This window comes from Chironomus tepperi, unplaced genomic scaffold (assembly GCF_022539635.2).
Source record: "Chironomus tepperi strain 1889 unplaced genomic scaffold, CSIRO-AGI_Ctep_v1 contig_445, whole genome shotgun sequence".
Classification (NCBI taxonomy): Eukaryota; Metazoa; Arthropoda; class Insecta; order Diptera; family Chironomidae; genus Chironomus; species Chironomus tepperi.
The window spans coordinates 844,493-864,159 of record NW_027226567.1 but is presented as its reverse complement, the minus strand read 5'-3'; the positions used below and the strand labels follow the sequence as shown (position 1 = coordinate 864,159).

Genomic DNA, 19,667 nt, shown 5'->3' with positions numbered 1-19,667 from the left:
GGTGAACATAAAAGTTTAAAGCTCATTATGAAAAATTTACATCATCTTTTGAATAATTTTTGACTTCCTTTAAATGTCAAGTAGGGGGAAATGAATTGAAAATTGTTGAGGAAAATTGGAAAATTTAATTTAATTTTGGTAGTAATTTTACTGATTTTTAATTTGACTTAGTTTACATTTATATTTTAAAGCTTTTATACAGACAGTTGAATTCAAAATTCAAATTCAAAATTTTAAATTTAAATTTAAATTCATATTTTCATTCAAATTTTCAAATTTTCATTCAAATTCTTAAATTTAAGTTTAAATTTTAAATTTAGATTCAATTTCTTAAGTTTAAATTCAAATAAAAATTCAAAATCTAAATTCAAATTTTAAAATTTAAATTCAAATTTTAAATTTAAATCCAAGTTTTGAAAATTTAAATTAAAAATTTCAAATTTAAATTCAAATTTTTTAATCTAAATTCAAATTTTTAAATCTATTTTCAAAATTTTAAACTCAAATTCAAATTTTAAAATTTTAATTCAAATTATTTAAATTTCAAAATTTAGATTTTTGCATTTTAAAATCAGTTTTTTGGAGGTTTTAAAATAGTAATAAATTAAAAAATTTAATTGATTTCCTTTAACAGTTTTATTCAAATTTTCCAAACCTAACCTTAAAAATTCTCAAATTTCATTTCCCCCTCAATTGCCTGTTAAAAATTCAATTTCTCCGCCTATAAATACAATTTTTTTATATTAAAACTTTTCTTTATAACTTGGCACTAAAAATATCAAGATTGTTTCCATCACGTAAAAAGAAAAAGAAAAGTTTTTTGGGTGATGCAATACGAATCTATTGACAAATATTTGTCAAGGAATTTATCATTTCTTTTCTTTGTTGTTATTGTTATTTCTTGTTTAAACATTTGTACTTTGAAACTGACATTTGACACAAGATAAACTTACAAAATTACAAATTATTGGTTTAGAGTAATAGTAGATTATGTAATGTACAGAAAATAATAATTATCATTGGTACTTGACTATCCATAATGTCCACAATCCTTACGTCTCATTCACTTTATATTTCTCGGTAAATAAAAATAAATTATTGCTCTTTAGCTATTCTCAAAAAATCAATTTTTTTTATAATTTCTTTATTCTCACTTCTTTTTTGTAACAGGTTTTAACATAGCCTACAAATCTTATGTCAATAACATAATTTTAAGTTTCGTTTTGAACGTTTTGCTATATCCTTCATTTATAATTCTCAAATATTTTTGTCTCAATTAAATTACATTTTTTTTTTCATATCTATTTTTACTTACAATTAGATTTTCTGTTTCATTAATTTTAAATACCACATATTAGTCATTAAACTGATACTTCTGAACGAGTGTTTTCTTCAAGACATGCAGCTGTGGATGTTTGAAATTTAAATCACTTTTCTTTGCGAGTTTGCCATATTCTTTAACTTACTTTGTGTTTTGTAATTTAAAATATTAAAAATTGTGTCCAAATTAGTGTAGTTCTTAGTTTGAGGAAGAATAAGGTCAATAGCTAGACATACAGGATAGTATAAAATCGTAAGTGTACTATTATATGCCTATATTTCATGCATTTTAAATGCTACAGTGTTCAACTGTACCTCATATTTCATCCAAGGCTGCAATTCTAAATTTTTTGACTGCAGACTTGCAATTTAGGACGAACTCTATTTATATGTAATCAAACAAATGCTGTTTCTAAAAAGCAAGTCATTTTTCTTAAAATTAGCGATTAAGATCTTATACTGTTTGTCTTGAAACATTAGAAATCTTCAATTTTTATTCAAGTTTCAATTACATTTTTGACTCAAGCGATACGCCATGGCAACAGCATACATATGGCAACCAAGTGATAAATCATTGCTATCATATCTTGCTTTTGTCTAGATCAGTGATGGGCAACCTGTGTATCGCGAGACACTAATCTCAGAATACTGCCATTTGTAGTATTTTACTTGCATCTTATCTGCTTTTACATTTTGTATGTTATTTGCTATCAACCTCTCAATGATGCAACTTAGATCGTGTCAAGACAAATCAGTCCCGAACATCACAATACAGCCATAAAAATGGGTCAAAATCAGTCGTCATGATGCCGTCAGGGCAACTAAGTGTCTTATCGTCAATTCAACGACCAAGCTAAGGTGCCCTTTTGCAGACAATATACTGCTCAGAAGTGTGTCATGGAGCAAAGCATGAGAAGTACTGGCTTCTATAAAGATTTTGACTAGCTCAGCAATACTTTGGAATCAGCAATGACTTGGCATATTCAGCCATACTTAAATCTTCAAAGTTTTATTTCTCATTTAAATGCCAATCTCAACTAATGTTCCTTCCCCTTGGCTACACCCACGAAAAAACACAGATTGAATAATGAATTAAGAAAATTTAAACAATAATTTTCTCAACGGAAGCTGTTATTACTTCATTTTACCTTTAATCATGATTTTCCTCCTCAATTCCCTTCACTATCAAACTACATTCGATTATTTTTTGTTTAAACATTTATCCAATTTTCATTTATCTTCTATCTACAATATACAATATTTTTCATACATACACATCTACATGTCTTGGATTTATTTTAGGAAAATTTTTTTTGTCGATGCTGTAAACCACATCGCTTTATCATTTTACATCCATAATTTTTTTTGTGTATATTCTCAAGAAAGTAATTAAAAATCAGTTTTTCATATGAAATAAGAACAAGAACAAGCTCATATAATGAGCCATTACATTGACAACAAAGACTCTAGTGATTCCAATTTATCTCGTGTTTTGGCTTTGCCTTGTTGCTGGATTTTGTTGTTTTTTCAACCCTTGAAGATGTGTGTGACTTTATATATGACGAAAATAATCTTACATCATAAATAACCTGAAGATATTTTTGTCATTCCTTACCAAGGTCGACAAATGGAACAAAAGGAGAAAAAAAGAATTCAAGGACATCAAAATCAGTCTTTATCATTTTTTCATACCCTTTCATTCGGTCTTAAATTGAAAATGATACAGATGAGTCAAAATGGATACAGATGAGTCTTAATCATACTGTCCATGAAAATAACATCAAACCGACCTCAATTCAATTTATTTGACTGTATCATTATTTTCAATATATCTCATTTTATGTCCTAATGAATGTGGATGGGAATTTATATATTTTTTTTTGGATATTGGGATGCCTTTGAAGGAGCTAATTTTGAAGATTTAATCAAAATTAAAGACGATTGGAATTTCATGTGACTAGACTCATACCTTAACCGGACAAAATGTTCATTAGAGCTCTGCTACGTTATCGTATTAACGTTGACTCGCGAATTTGCCTGATGGCACCATGTCGTATGATTTTGACCTATTTTTATGATTAACGAGAATCTAAATGCATTTTGCTTCAATCCGAACAGTACAATGGTAGGAAATTCTGTTTGGTTTTCTTAAAGCTGGACAGAATAACGAGAATTTAAATGCATTTTGCTCAGTCTCAGGTCAAAGTAGTTGCTAGATCTGTCCTACGGACCTTGACAGAAGCCTTGATGCCTTCTTGACATTGAATCTTTATTTTCATGAGATTGCTGAAGTCTAATGTCTTTCGTGTCAATGGCAGATATGACTAAGTTTCGGTTTTTATAACTTGCTATGCTTGAGAATCGAACTCACGCCCAACTCAGTTACCTCAGAGCATATTCCTACCTACTCATCCACCAAAACTACTCACAACTGTTTCAAAATTCAACAAAAATCTCAATTCAACCTCTTTTAATTCTCTTACAAATTTTTAATTCCTTAAAAATTCCAACATCTACATTCTCAATGTAAATGCGGTTTACATTTTCACATTCCCAACATTATGACAGCATGAACATTTTTTCACGCCATTTTTCTCATCAAAAAAAAAAGATTTTCTTTTTTTGTTAATTTTCTCCAAACTTTTATGAGAATTTCAAACAAGATAAAAAATTATGGAAGTGGAAAAAAAACTTTCTTCTTGAGTCAATTTTCCCCCCAAAAAAATAACAAAAATTTCCATGTAGGTACGTAAAAAAATAAATGTAAAATCCACAAAACTACAGCCAAAAAAAAAATAACATTCTATCTTCCCCAACTGCAAAAGTTTCCGCATACGCGATATATTCTGATTAAGTTCAAAGAATTTGTTGCGGCATATACAGCAAGATAGTAAGCGTGAAAATGGAAAAATGTAAAATTTTCTTTTTTCGTTACAGGATTCATTAAATATTCTTATTCTCAATTCACACCTTTAAATGATGCTAAGCATAAAGATAATGTGGAAACACTACACGGAGAAGAAATGAGACATCGTTATCGTCATTGCTATCATCATCTTACATACCCATCATCACTTCAATTATCATCATTTTCATCATTACCTTTGCCATAGTTGTTATCACCAGATGAACACAGCAACAAGGCATATTGTGAATATAGATTTTTAGTTGTAAATTCTGGACTATTTTTGATCGGATCTATAGATGGGAAGTTGAGAGGAAATTGGTGAATTGAAGCATGAAATCGCTTACTGGGAAGGCTGGCAGTTTTATGTTCAAATAAAATGACTTAAAATTAGTTTTATAGGATGCGGTATAAAAATGACTAAATATATCTGTTGTAATTATTCGACCAGAAATTTGGGATGAATATTCTTCCGGTTGCATTAGTTTATTTTGCGGTGTGAGCAAGGAGGAATTGGGAAAATCATCAATTTGCTATTTTTAATGGATTTGAAACTTTTAATTTGAATTTTCAACGGATTTGAGCATTTTTGAAATTGAAGTTCAAAATTTGAACTTGAAAAAACGTGTTTTTGTTTTCGAAACCATATGGGGACAAATCCGCCAAGTTCAAAAAGTACAAAATTTTTGTTTTTCACAAATTTTTCTTTAATTAAGCACTTAGAGAAATATTGTTGTATTAAATGAAGTGTAATAACAACAAATGAACAACTTAAGATGATATTCTGATGCTATAAGTCACTCATTAAAGAGAAAATTTGATTTTTCGAGCGTCAATCGATCCTGCACACAAAAAATTATTTTCTAAAAATTCAAAAAAATGTTTAATTAGCAATCTAGACGGTATAAGCTCGATTAATTTACATTTCAAATGTGCAATTGTATCGAAAATTTTCATCTAGCATTAAGTAATCTTACTTAATAAGACAAAATTAACAAAAAAATAGCGTCAATCGATCCTGCACAATCGATTATTGCAAAACAAATTCACGAAAATTTGGAATATTTACAAAATTAATTTCAGTTAATTTATGATTTAAGCATCATTTTATCGTGTCTAATAATTGAATTGTGTGATTTGATGATGTTAAAATTTTGTTTTGAATGAGAACATTGCCTAAAAACGTCTCAAATTAGTTTTTTATGTCAACTTTAACGAATTTTTTGGAATTTGAAAAAAATAACAAATTTTGTCAGTTCGTGTTTTCTGCGGATTTGCTCATGGGGACAAATCCGCCAAGTTCAAAAAGTACAAAATTTTTGTTTTTCACAAATTTTTCTTTAATTAAGCACTTAGAGAAATATTGTTGTATTAAATGAAGTGTAATAACAACAAATGAACAACTTAAGATGATATTCTGATGCTATAAGTCACTCATTAAAGAGAAAATTTGATTTTTCGAGCGTCAATCGATCCTGCACACAAAAAATTATTTTCTAAAAATTCAAAAAAATGTTTAATTAGCAATCTAGACGGTATAAGCTCGATTAATTTACATTTCAAATGTGCAATTGTATCGAAAATTTTCATCTAGCATTAAGTAATCTTACTTAATAAGACAAAATTAACAAAAAAATAGCGTCAATCGATCCTGCACAATCGATTATTGCAAAACAAATTCACGAAAATTTGGAATATTTACAAAATTAATTTCAGTTAATTTATGATTTAAGCATCATTTTATCGTGTCTAATAATTGAATTGTGTGATTTGATGATGTTAAAATTTTGTTTTGAATGAGAACATTGCCTAAAAACGTCTCAAATTAGTTTTTTATGTCAACTTTAACGAATTTTTTGGAATTTGAAAAAAATAACAAATTTTGTCAGTTCGTGTTTTCTGCGGATTTGCTCATATATCATTAATTATAGTCTTTAAGCATACTTTTGAGATTTTTTATAGATTTTGCCAATTATGACATGATGGAATAGAGCTGTTAAAACAAATTCAAGCTTCCTACGATGCCTAATCCAGCCCAAAAGGGACATTATTAGAAATTTAATGAACAAATTCCAAGAATTCACTTAAAAACTTCCCAAAAACCTTCCAACAATCCACAAAACAATCCACACGAGACTCAAGAACCACCAATCTCAAGAATACAATGATTATCCATTATACATCTCCAAAAAAAAGGAACATAAAAATTGAAAAACATAAGAACTTTCATTATCATCATTATCATGATTTTCATGTCTTTCATGGCGCTCTATATTTACTTAAAATATTCTTCTTTTTTGCAATGGATTAATGATATAAACATGCAATATCGGATGTGGTGACAGCGATATAATTGAATTCTTTTTTCTAGGGTTCGCCAAAATTAGATGCAGATAGATGCAGAGATGCAGAATACTGCAGGCCTGCAGCAGGCCTGCGCATCTGGATGCGCATCCAAGTGCATCTGAAAATTTAAACAAATACTTTAAAAACTCTGAAAATGACAATTTTTCACATGAATTCACATATTATAATAATGAATAATCTTGGAAAATGCTAGTTTTCCCTTAATTTTCATATATAATGGTAAAAAACTTGGAAAAACACTGGAAAATTACATTTTTTTTAATTTTTTAAAAATAAAGTTAGAATATCGTAGAAAATGTTATTTTTGATTTAGTTTCCCAATTACGACGGTGAAAAACTCTCAAAAATGTAATTTTTCATCATTTATTTTGAAAAAAATTTCCATACAAAAAGTTCAGATGGATGCAGATGGATGCAATTGGATGCGCATCTGGATGCGCATCTAGAACAATAGAAACTGCAGGCCTGCTGCAGGCCTGCGCATCTGGGCGAACCCTAGTTTTTTCTTTAATCTCAATATTTTTCTTAATGTTTATTCATGTGGAAGAAGTTTTCTTTAATTTGATGTGAAATTTTGAGATAAGTTGATGATGATTTTAATTTTGTTTAAGTTGCTCGCAAGGGAGTCATTTGGATGTTCTCCAAAAAATCATTCAAATGAGTTTGAGAGAAAAACTGTTGAATTGGAAGAATTGTTCTTGGTATTTCTCTGTAGATTATTATTCTATCACTTGTATATAGTGATGTTGTATAATCGTGAGAGTATTGTGTCAATCATTAAGACCGCTCTATGTACTGATCCTCATTAAATTGAGGGTCTGTGTTTGTCCGGTGACTGGTAGAAATCAGCCTCATATCCTCATAAAATTGAGGATCTCGTATATTCGGTAGCCATTTGTAAGAATCGAGAGCACTTCCTTACAAAAATGAGGGTCTGAACTGTACGGCCTCGGGTAGGAATCGAACCCATACCCATGCTCACAAACAGCCAGAAAAACAATACATGCTCACAACCAGAACAGAAAATTGATAGTTTTGAACTATCAAGCCTGCAAATAGGAATCAAACCCATCCCCTCATTGAATTGTGAGTCTAGTTTGTAAGGCCGTTGATAGGAATCGAATTCATGTCTTCATAAAATAGAGGATCTTGTCTTGTTCGGCACATATTTGTGGGAATCGAACACATTTTCTCACAATATTGTGATTCTGGACTGTCCCAATCGCTGGTGAGAATTGAACCCATGCCATCACACAAATTATGGTTTGATCTGTTCCACAGCTATTCGACCTTACTCTCTCAACAGCAGATTCGCCTACATATGGCTCAATTATACTCAATTTGATGTATATTCTGACATTACAGTACCCATTTAAGGAATCGTGACAATAAATGATAAGAACTGGATCAGAAGCATCTATTTGATTCTCAAAATTTCTCATCAAATTAAACAACTTCAATCCACAATTTTAAAATTACATTTACAGTTATTTATAAAAGTATCAGTGTATGAAAAAGTAACAAATGTCTTCCTTAATTTCAAATTTTTTTGATTAATTTTACTACAAAAATTTTGAATTTTTTCCTTTTTTTCACAAGACAAAAATTTGATTTCGATTTTCACAATTATTCATTTTTCACTAAAATCATCTTAATCAGTATTTAATGTATATTCATTTGCGTAAATACCAGACGATGTTGAACTTTCAGCAATGAATGTTACTTTTGGTTCTAAATTGAATTGTGCCATCAACGTTGACGGTGTGCTGCACGATTCCTTACGTTCTATACAAACATTGGGGAAAAAAGAATGAATTACATCAATTTTGTGTCTTTATTACTTTTTATCGAACAAAAAAAGAGTCTTAACTTTCTACATTATTGTCTATTCGATCAAGACAGCACAGTGGGGGTGGGAAAAGGGACCAAAAAAAATTTATGATTTTAATTTTTCGCCAACTTACCCAAAAGTAATTCAGGTTGGAGTGGCAGTAAAAAGTCAACATTTCCTGTCGTTGGTCGTCTTGGTTGTAATTGATGTACAGAAAAGTCTGTTGAGGATTGATGTAGTAACGGAGGTTTTAACGACGGTGCTGGTACTGGCTGTACTGATTGTTGCATTGATAACCCGATAACGTTAACACCATTCACATGACCTAGTTTGATAGAATATATGATGATATAAATATGATGATAGAAGCTTTTGTATGATGAGAGAGAAAAAGCTCGTTCAGAACACCTCAACAGCTTTTTGAAAACATTTGTGAGGTTCTGAATGAAAAAGCTTTTTTGTGATGCTCTGCACGTGTTCAGATTGGGAATGTTTATGTAATAGCGTCCAATAATAATTCAGGAAGGGATATAAATCCTTCCTTACATAATTGAACAGATTTCAATTCCAAAATTAGACATAACATCTAAACATCCCCCAAATAACAAACTGTTCATGACACTCACCTATTTTAGCCGTTCCGAATGCATCTTTAAGTAGAGCATTTGTGGGATGAGGCTTCATATGGTGATGATGATGATGTATGTTCATACGACGATTTGGACCACCCTCATTTCCTCGTTTACGTCTTGGCTGCTCTACAGGCAAAACACGTCGTCGTTTCTTTGGCAATTTAGAACGAGCCTATACAGCAAATTGGATAGGAAAAAAAACAATTTCCTCATATGTAAATGAATTTTATATTAGCAATAGATTTGTTTATGTTTACACTTACTTGACTATGTGAATAGAAACGAGAGAAATTACTAACGATGACGGGTACAGGCAATGCAATAGTCAGTACACCAGCAATAGCACATAATGCACCAACAAACATTCCATAGAATGTCTTTGGTGCCATGTCTCCGTATCCGACAGTTGTCATTGTGACTAGAGCCCACCATAATCCAAGTGGAATGCTTTTAAATTGGTTGTCGGGATTATCCTGTGGGTTTAAGTAAAGGTCGATATAAAGCACATTTTTTTTAAGATAAGCGAAATAAGGATAAATGAAGGAAGAGATATAGGCGGAGAAAAAGAAAGATTTAGGAAGAATGAAAATATAAAAGTTGAGATAATAAATCTTATTATATTTTTTTTTTTGTTCCTTCTACTCATTCTACGATGACTTAAGTTTTATTTTTATATTCATTTTTCACGACCCGTGTACGATAACAACAGAAACAGAAACAAAAATTGAACAGAAGAAAAGTGAGAACATAAAACAATTTGTATTGGAGAATAATGTGCGGTTTAAAAGTGTTTGAGAGGATTTTATTATACATAGGCAAACTTTTTTTTAGTCATGTTTGAGTGGATATAGAATGCTTGGGGATGTAAATTTTGACTGGATGGCAGTTCAGGGTCGTCGTTCAGACGCTATTTACTTTTCAAGTTGAAATGAATTTGAAACTTTCAAAGTCTCGAAATTTGAGTTTTCAATTAAAATTTTCAAAAAGATTTGAATTTTGAATTTTTGAAAACCGTTGAAAATTTGAATTTTTTGAAAGCCGTTGAATTTTGAATTTTTGAAATTGAAGTCTTTGAATGTCTTCAATTTGAAATTTTGAAAGCCGTTTAATTTTAAATTTTTGAAAATTTTCAAATTTGAGATTTTGAATGTCTTCATTTTGAATTTTGAAAGTCGTTGTAAACTTGAATTTTTAAAAGCCGTTGAAAATTTAAATTTTTGAAGACTTCAACTTCTATGTTTTTGAAATTGTTCAATTTGAACTTTTGAAAATCGTTAAAATTTTGAACTTCGGGAAGCTATAGAAAGATTAGCTTTAAAATTTCAATTTTTGAATTTCTTCAACTTAAATTTTTGAAGACCGTTGAATTTTGAATTTTTAAAAGCAGTTAAAAATTTGAATTTTTGAAAATTTTGAAATTGAAGTTTTTGAAGCCTTTAATTTTGAATTTGCTTTTGAATGTTGAATTCTTGAAATCCATTAAAATTTGAATTTTTGAAAACCGTTAAAATTTTGAAAAATGCGCTTTTATAGCCAAATAACACTCCAATCAATGACATCCTTATTATCTTTATTTAACGTCAAACAAAAAATTTCTCTTTTCGATGTGTAATACTTAAGTTTGTAATAAATAAGAATAAATGGTAAAAATATGCATAAAATAAAAACATCAACATAATACCCTAATTTATATTAATATATTTGATTGTCATACCTCAAGCTTTTCTGCATAATACGCCAAACTTGCAAAGACGACAATACCAAGTACGAGGAAGAAGACCAGAAGAGTCAATTCCTTTGCCGATGCTTTAAATGTGTGTATTAATATCCTAAGGCCGGGAGAATGACGCGTAAGTTTAAATAATCTCAATATTCTTATTATTGAGAATGCTTCAAATAATCCAGTCTGACGTCCAAATTGCTGACAAATGTCGGTATAAAAGCTTAGTGTTGCAGCTAAATCTATTATATTCACTGGCGATTTCATAAAATTAAGCATATTTGGAGCAACCTACGATCATAAATTTCCATAAAATATTCATTCGTCGAAAAAGAAAGAAAAGAAAGGCACCAACACATGTCGGTGGCAGATAAGAGGAATGTAGAGTAAAAAGGAAGAGAAGAAAAAGGACAAGAAAATGAAAAAAAAGTAGGAAATAATGAAGACTTTTTTAAACGAGAAAATTTACTAGCTGTGAGTAATGGCTGGAAAAGTTTTTGTAGACATTGAAATATTATTCACAAATGAAATTATAATTAATTTTTGTGGTGAACCGACATGAAGCTTACTATTATATTAGATATTCAACATTAAATGCTAAAAAAATTTTCAATTTTGGGGAAAATAAACATATCTCAAGTGTGAATGGCAGATATTCAATTGGGAGGAACATGGTACGGCAAATCTGACATGTTTAAGAGGGGTTTGAGGATGGAATTAAAATTTAAAATGCTTAACTGATCTTTATCTTTCAATTTATGTTTCCATTCAGTTTCAATCTATATTATTTAACATTTTCGAGTTAACAGACTTTGGAATGGAAGGGGAAGGAATGAGGAATCTTAGTTTATGAACGTTTTAATCATATTTAGGCTTTAAGATTTAAGAATGAGGTTATTTACATTTGATGTTCAACATTAAGCAGGAACAACATTATGTATATGAGTAATGAGTGTATGGAACTCGAAAACGTTAAATATTCATTGCTTTTTGATACATGTTGTAGCTGAGATGAGAGAAGACGGTGTGGATTCTTAAAGTCTAGCTTTATGAGATCGAGAAACACTCTTTTGCGGAAAGCACATGGCGAAAAGAAGACAAGAGATTAGCCCGATATGACTCTGGTGCAATAATGGATTCGATGAGGTCTGAAATCATGCACGAGGTCTGAAATCATGCACACTCCTACTTTTTGAGAAAATTCTTCAATTTGTCAAGGTTTTTTGCAAAAAATCTTAAAATACCCCAAAAATTTCTATACACCTACCTCCCTTAAATTTTTTCCTACCCCGTGCCTCTGCATGGGTCTACATTTATCTCTTATCTTACCCTATGCAACTTTCAAGTTTGTAGAGGCTCCGATCTGAAAATCCCACAATTTTTTGCCATCATACGTATGGGATGAAGGTTAGCATACCTTACATTTGATGCTTGACATCACTATCAATCAACCCCCCTAATTCATTTTAAAGCAAATGCAAATATTAGACTAAATAATTCACAGCAAGCCCTTCCAAAAAATAATCAATTTGAAGTTAACATGAAATAATTCCATTAAATCTTTATCTGAATTTTTTTAATAGCAAAACAAAAGGAAAAAGTTCATTGGAAGATAAACTTTAATTCAATATCCATCGAATTCAAAAAGGATCTTCCTTGAAGGGAAATTTCCATCTGTGGGAGTATTTTTGTCTTTTTTAGGTGTTTTCATTGGCATTAAAAAATGTTCGAGCTATTTTAGCTTCGTAGTTGCAAGTGGGATTCATGTCCGAATGTCATAGATATGGAAGTGAACTATAATACACTGATTAGCATGTCATTGTCGACCAGAAGCTTTTGGAGAGAGTTTATTCATATTGAAGGAGTTATTGCGACAATCTAGATCTGAATAAAGGCTAATAAATCAGTTTTAATGCTGGATTATTGCGGAATTTGTAGTTAATGACCAACGGGGTTGTTTAGTTACTGTGTGACTGCGTATACCAGTGATGGACAACCTTTTATTTTTCATGGCACACCTTGGTGTTACGAATTGACCGGAACCGCACATAATATGCAGTTCATGGTATTTCCGCCACATATTAATGTGCAGCGACACAAAGGTTGCCCACCACTGCCATAAACAGACATTTCAAGCCGCTCATTCCCTTCCTCCTACATTTACACACTTAATTTATCAGATGACATGCAATTTTGGGTCCACTTCCTTTAATATCCTTCATAATAATTAAACGACCTCCCTAAAGTGCCCAGTTAAAGTTAAAATCACTTCATTTTCATCCTGTAAATCTCAGCATCCATTAAAGAGGAAATTAAACATAAAATAATTACTTTTTTCAAATGCAGAACTTTGCTATATGTCCGTACCATGATCCATTAATAATAATAACATGTTGAAAAATATATTAAAATGGATATTTCTTATATTATTAATAATCTAATCATTCCGGCTATACTTACAATGAAGCGAATGAACAATTCGATTATAAACCACACATTACACAACAGTTCTACATAGAAAAATGCTGAATGGGCATACGTTGCCTGCATGTTATCGAACATTCGTGCACGATTCTGTAAATAGCATAAGAGATATACCGAAAGTAAAATTAATAAAATCTCAATAAAAATGTATGAAAATAATATAGCGCATAATAAAAAAAGAAGTATATACAAGTCGGAGATCACAAATTTTTTTCGACAATCAACGTTCAATGCATTTCCATACAATGTAACGGTTTTTATCACATAATCTCGAAAAAAAAAATATACAGCTTCGTTTAAATGCCACTCACGTAAGTTGACTATTCAGCTTTAGATTTATTGGCTAATTTCATTCAAAGTTTAAAACAAAGATAAAACACGGACATTATGCGATACGGAAGAACAATATGCGAACAGCGCTTTTTCATCGAGAAAAATGCACGACAACATATAAAAACAGTAGCAACATAGAGATATGGAGGTTGTTCGACTATGATGTCAATCATTTGAAGTGGTATTTTGGGTTTTCATTTGGAATCTTTTATTTTTTGCATTAAATATAACAGTATCTTGACAGATATGTTTATACCAAACTACGACAGATTTTTGTCGGATATTTTTTGGCCGAACATTTTTGCTGACCTAAACATGATTGATTTTTGGCGGACATTATTTTTGACCGAATCATGTCAGACTTTCGGCAGATTTTTGTTTCAGACCTAAACATGACTGATGTTGGGCCGATATTTTTCTGACCGAAATATGACAGCGTTGGTAGATTTTCATCTCTAACCGAATTACAACAGATTTTGATAGGAAATCATTTGCTGACAGAAAGTTACAGAAAAATCTTCCAAATTCTGTCATTTTTGTACAGTTATGGACAATTTTTGACTAGTTTTTCTCACAAATCCTTGCCAAATTCCATCTGAATTAGGGTTTCCAGAATTCCCGTTCCCGTGAAATTTCGGGAATCGGGAACGGGAACGGGAATGGCCTTCGGGAACGGGAATATTCCCGGATAATTTTTACTCCAAATTTTTTAATTTTTTCTTGAGAAAATTGATAAAACTTGAATAAATATACAATGAATAATGTATATAAACACATTAGTTTTAAATTATTAATTAAAAGACATTTTTTCAGAAAAAAATTCTAAAAATTGAAAATTTTAAGTCAAAAAAAGTTTGGTTAAAATGTTTTTTATATGAAACGGGAATTCGGGAATCGGGAACGGGAATTCCCGTTCCCGTTCCCGGGAATTCCCGGGAAAATTCCCGTTTTTGGAAACCCTAATCTGAATCACTGCAAGGCATTTGATAGGAATTAAACCAAAGTCTTAATAAAAGTGCGAAATACGCAATTTTGATTGGTTGAGCTAATCATGATGTCTAGTTCATGCTTTGACAAAATCACCAACATGAGTTACAGTCCTGAACAAAGCTCGAAATCATATCAGATTTTGTATGGAATAGTCGATTCAAATCGAATTTTATATGAAATCAAGTCAAGACTTTACCAAACAAAATCTGAGTCGACTTTAAGCTTCCCTAACAGGCAAAGAGATCACTTTTAGGTACCTTAGTGGTATTCTTGTACCATAAAAACATGCTTTCTGCCTGTTAGGACTCTTTAATTACCGAAAATCCACTCCCCTTAAACATTACACACATCATTTACCCACAATCTCCATAGAAAGGATGAAAAGGTAAGAATAAAAGGAAAAATGAAAAAAATAACTTTCGTAGTTTTATTGGAAAATGGAAAAAGAAATTCCTCAGGAGATTTAGTGTTCAGTTCTATAGATCCGAATCGGTATAATATGATTGACTGTCTGCATATTGACGGTATTTTCTGTCGAAGAGAGTTTATGTTCATATATCAAACACATTCTACTATGCTGTGCGAAAGAATATAAAAAGGAGAAATGAAATACATATTGTATGATCGTATTCAATTTTCCCACAATTCCTTTTCTCGGATGAAGAGTAAGGAAAATAAGAATAAAATATATATATTATGAGAGGCGGGTGGGCTGGAAAAGAAAAACAGCTTATTGAATTATAATGAAGTTCAATTTAATTTGGTTAGCTTTATGAAAAAGAGCCAATAACATGTATGTATAGTAATCATGTTGAGCACATCATTTCGAGTGAAACTGAGCTTTTCCCTGCCTGTTATATTGAAGGAATTTTTGTTGACAGCATTGTCGGTTAGGGATTCTTGAGAGGAAGGAAAGGATATCCTCGTGTTTTCCGAATAAAATTCATAAAAATTGCTTAAAGGAGGGAATTTTTTTAATTAAAATTTGCCACAATTTTAATTGAATTTCACCTTTTGACACTTTTTGTTTCTACTGAGAAGCTTTTTTATGCTTAATAATTAATCTGCGGGAGAAAGCCGAATGGCACATTGTGTCAAGATATATAAGCAGGCTCGACCGCACTTGATGTTTCTTGCTTGATGTCAATTTCATGTTTAATCTACATCAAGTCTGACCAGTTGAAGGCTTAGACCAGTGGTAGGCAACTTTGTTCAATCTATGGCTATGCTTTCTCAAAATCTTAGTCTCGATAAATTTTCGGCTATCCCGATTCCGGGGAATCCCGATCCCGATCCCAATAGCGAGATAGCATATCTATGGCCCGACTCAGCACAATTTGCCTCGACTCAAAGTTTCCCATCTTGTTGAGACTTCGAACTCATTTTAATTGTTTCCACCACATCCCTGATTCCGCCACTGCATCTTCATTCTCAAAAAATCCCTTCCAAAATCTCTGATTCCCGTACAGACATAACAACGGACATAATAAGAATAAAAAAAATCAAATAATGTCAAGCGCTCACTCAACATAAGCCCATAAAAGCAACCGGTCCACAGCACTTAAATAACTAATGGTTTTTTGACTACTGAGAGATATGACGGTTAGAATGATTGCCGCTGTGAAACACAGGACATTAATAAAACACTTTTGAATCTCTTCTTCGCATTAGCTTTATGTCTACATATCTAGACACTCGCATCGTAGGTAGAATGTCTTTGGCATCTCCTGCCTTTCACATCCCAAATGTGACGTCCTATATCTTTAAGTTTTTTTTTTGTCTTCTATTAATGTGGATATGTACTTTATTTCCATATTCTCAGCATGCCCCGAATAATCCTCATAAAACATGCTGTTTTTTTGTAACATTTTTGAACTTTCACGAATTTTCATATGAAAAAAATCGAACAATTTCTTGTGAAGTTGCTTGAAATAGATACCTTTGGGGTATTTCTTATACATGAACAATTTTTATCTTAATGTTTTGATATGGATATCGCATGAATGGGACTTGAAAAATGTTTTTATTATATTTTGTTGGAATTTAATATTAAAGACAAAGAAGATGAAATCTCAGTTTGTTCATTTTTTTTGATGATTATTGTACAAATTGCGATAGTCTAGTCTAGTTTTGAGTATAAAATAAGCATTCAATTTCGAAAATTAAAGCTTCAAATTGACGAATTTTGTATGAGACTACGCTTCAATATATTAAAGTGAGGATTTATTATTGAATCAGTAATATAAAGTTACGACTTATTATTCAATCAGTGACATAAAGTGACGACTTATTATTGAATCAGATACAAAGTTATGACTTATTATTGACTCAGGGTGTTAAAGCTGAAAATTGTATTTGAGTCAATGTTTTAAGGTGACGACTCATTTTAAAGTCAATGATTTAAAAAGATGACTAACATTGGAATCAATGCTTCAAAATCGTTGTTAATGCTGGAATCAGCGAATCAAAGCGACAAGTTACTATTGAGTCAATGTTTTAAAGTGATGATTTAGTTTTGAGTCAATGTTTCAAAGTGACGAACATTATTTGAGTCTTTGCTACAAAGTGACGACTTAATTTTGATTCAATGTTTTAAAATTGTAAATAATTCTTAAATCAGCGTTTTAAAGGGACGGCTAATTAAAGTCATTGCTTTAAAATTGCCGTCTTTTGCTTCTAACTAATTAAAGTCAATGCTACAAAATGATTGCCTTTTGTCTAAGTCAATGCTTCGAAGCAAAGCCCCTCGATTTTAAATTAATGCTTCAAATGTGAGAAACACAATATTCCAGCACCCTTTCTAGAAAAGTTTAGTCAACCGGGATTATTTTCATGCAAATAACAAGTTTATAAACTGCAAAAATGGCAATAAAACTGTACATTTACGTAGAAAATATTTGAACATTGTGCATAATCAAGAATCGACAGTCTGCAATAAAGATAGAAAATTCACACTTTAAAGAGCTCTTTGAAGTAACTGTCAAATTCCATCTAAAGTATATTTGCTAATTTCTAGCTAAAAACATTCCAAAACAACATTCTTTGATTTTATTGAGAAATTTCACTTCTGAAAAGTTCACAAAGAGATGTCAATTTATTGGTGTGACTTATTACGTCTGCAAACGATTTGATAGAAACTTTTCCAATGAATTTTCATTTCATTAAGTCTCATTTCCACAATAAAACTTCTCGGAATAAATGGCAAGTTCATAAGCCTTAAACGCTCGATGTGTGTACAACTTTTTTGGCATGATACACTTCCGTAACTTAAATTTTGCGTAAAAAATTTTACCAATAAAATTTAATGTTGTCGAATAAACACTACTAAGCAAGGCATGAAATCAATTTTATTAATTTACCGCATAACGATTGAATAAACCATGTCGATTTGATATAAATAAGCCGGCTTCTGTTGTTGATGGCATAGTTGATGTTTGAAAGCTGTCATTTGAAGTACTGGATGTATGATTTATTGTTAAAGGTATCTCAACACGTAATCCGGGTAATGTTTTCAAGCAAAATGATATCACAGAAGTGCAGATAAAAAATACACTTATACCGGCAACTATCTGTAAATAAAGATGAAAATGATAATCAAATTAATGTCGGTACAGGCTTTATACAATATATAGGGAGCATGGGATAATAATAAAGACGTTTTTATCAAAGAAAAAGGGAAGAAAGGCAAACAGAAAATGAGAACAAATACGTGACCTATTAAAGCGCATTTTACTCCTTAATTCAATCAATTTGGATGTAAATATCAATTTTTGTGGATTTAGGTTAACTCATGGCTTTTAAATCCTTTCCAAACTACTTTAAAAAGATGCAAATGCTTTGGAAATAAACATTCCCTCCAGCATCGGTGAATCGTGACTCTTATTTGCTTTACATAAAAATTGGATATGGAAGTAATTATAGATATTGATCATACGTGCATCGTTGTTGACTGCTTCCTTGCAATACTATGTATTTTTTATTTTATTTTCTGACTCTTGGCATTGTATCATGAGAAATTGAATGTAGACTGGAGCGGAAGCTTGATTAATCATAAATGGGATATGTAGTCGAGGCATTGACATGATTTCTTGTGGATGAGATATATTTGAATAAAATGAATGAAATCTTGTCAATGTCTTGGATGTAACTTAACTTCAATCTAAAGGCGTTCTCTTTGTCTGTTAGGGGTTCTAAAAATTCTTGGAAAGGAATATTTTTATTTTTATTGAACCATCGTGGTCAAAAAGGATTTGGAAAATGAATTCGACTTCTAATCAGATTAACCCCATTGAATAGTAAAATCGAGTAAAAATTCGAATCTTTTTGACTTCCTGCTTAGCGCACAAGTATGACAATCAGTCTCATGATAACTTGATGGGCTTGCAATGCCACAGCTTCGACAATTTTTCGAGATCGAGACAGTTTTGGAATATTCAAGGAGACAATCCCATCTTGAGAATTTATGATGGCAACACAGTCAAGGTAGGACTCATCAGTGCTCGAAGACGAGTCGAGTAAACTCAATTGATTCGATTTTTTTCAATCGACTTCGAATCGACTCGTTTTGAGTTCAGTCGAGTCAACTCAACTTGACTTCAAGTGTGTCGACTTTGAGCTCAGAGGCACATTATAACTATCCTAAATTACTGGATATCCTTTTGACTAAACCTCACTTCCGTTACATGGGCGAGGGATTTTGTAAGCTTCAATGCAAGACAACTACGACTGTTACCTAGTTATCCCTCTTTAATTGTACTACTATTTAAAATTTACACCAAAATCCACCTAAAGTTAGAATCATTGACCCATGTTAATACTTCTGGTACTACTCGTATTGCTTTAATACCAGAACAGCAGCTATATCCCTTAGTCATTTCAACTGAATGAGGAAAACATTCTGAATTTAATTTTTAAAAAACAATAGGACACAAACATGTTTACAACAGTCCAATTATGATACGACATTTCATAATGATATGACATATACACAGAATACACATTAAGACAAAAGAACATGAACATTCCTAACCCTTTTATAATAAAACAATGTTCAGTAAATGCCCCAAAAAAAATGAGAAGCATGTA

General features: G+C 31.2%; 1 protein-coding gene across 1 annotated transcript in view; it reads right to left on the bottom strand.

Moving 5' to 3' along the window:
• Positions 1–6,885: 6,885 nt before the first annotated feature.
• LOC139098327 (potassium voltage-gated channel protein Shaw-like) overlaps positions 6,886–19,667 on the bottom strand; it is a 37,726-nt gene continuing 24,944 nt past the window's right edge. Inside the window, exons 7-13 of the mRNA XM_070650480.1 lie at positions 17,942–18,151; positions 13,236–13,349; positions 10,770–11,066; positions 9,319–9,528; positions 9,050–9,227; positions 8,557–8,748; positions 6,886–8,377 (exon numbers count right to left, since the gene is read on the bottom strand). Coding sequence (XP_070506581.1) covers positions 8,244–8,377; positions 8,557–8,748; positions 9,050–9,227; positions 9,319–9,528; positions 10,770–11,066; positions 13,236–13,349; positions 17,942–18,151 — 1,335 coding nt within the window. The 3' untranslated portion in view covers positions 6,886–8,243. The remainder of the gene's footprint in view (positions 8,378–8,556; positions 8,749–9,049; positions 9,228–9,318; positions 9,529–10,769; positions 11,067–13,235; positions 13,350–17,941; positions 18,152–19,667) is intronic.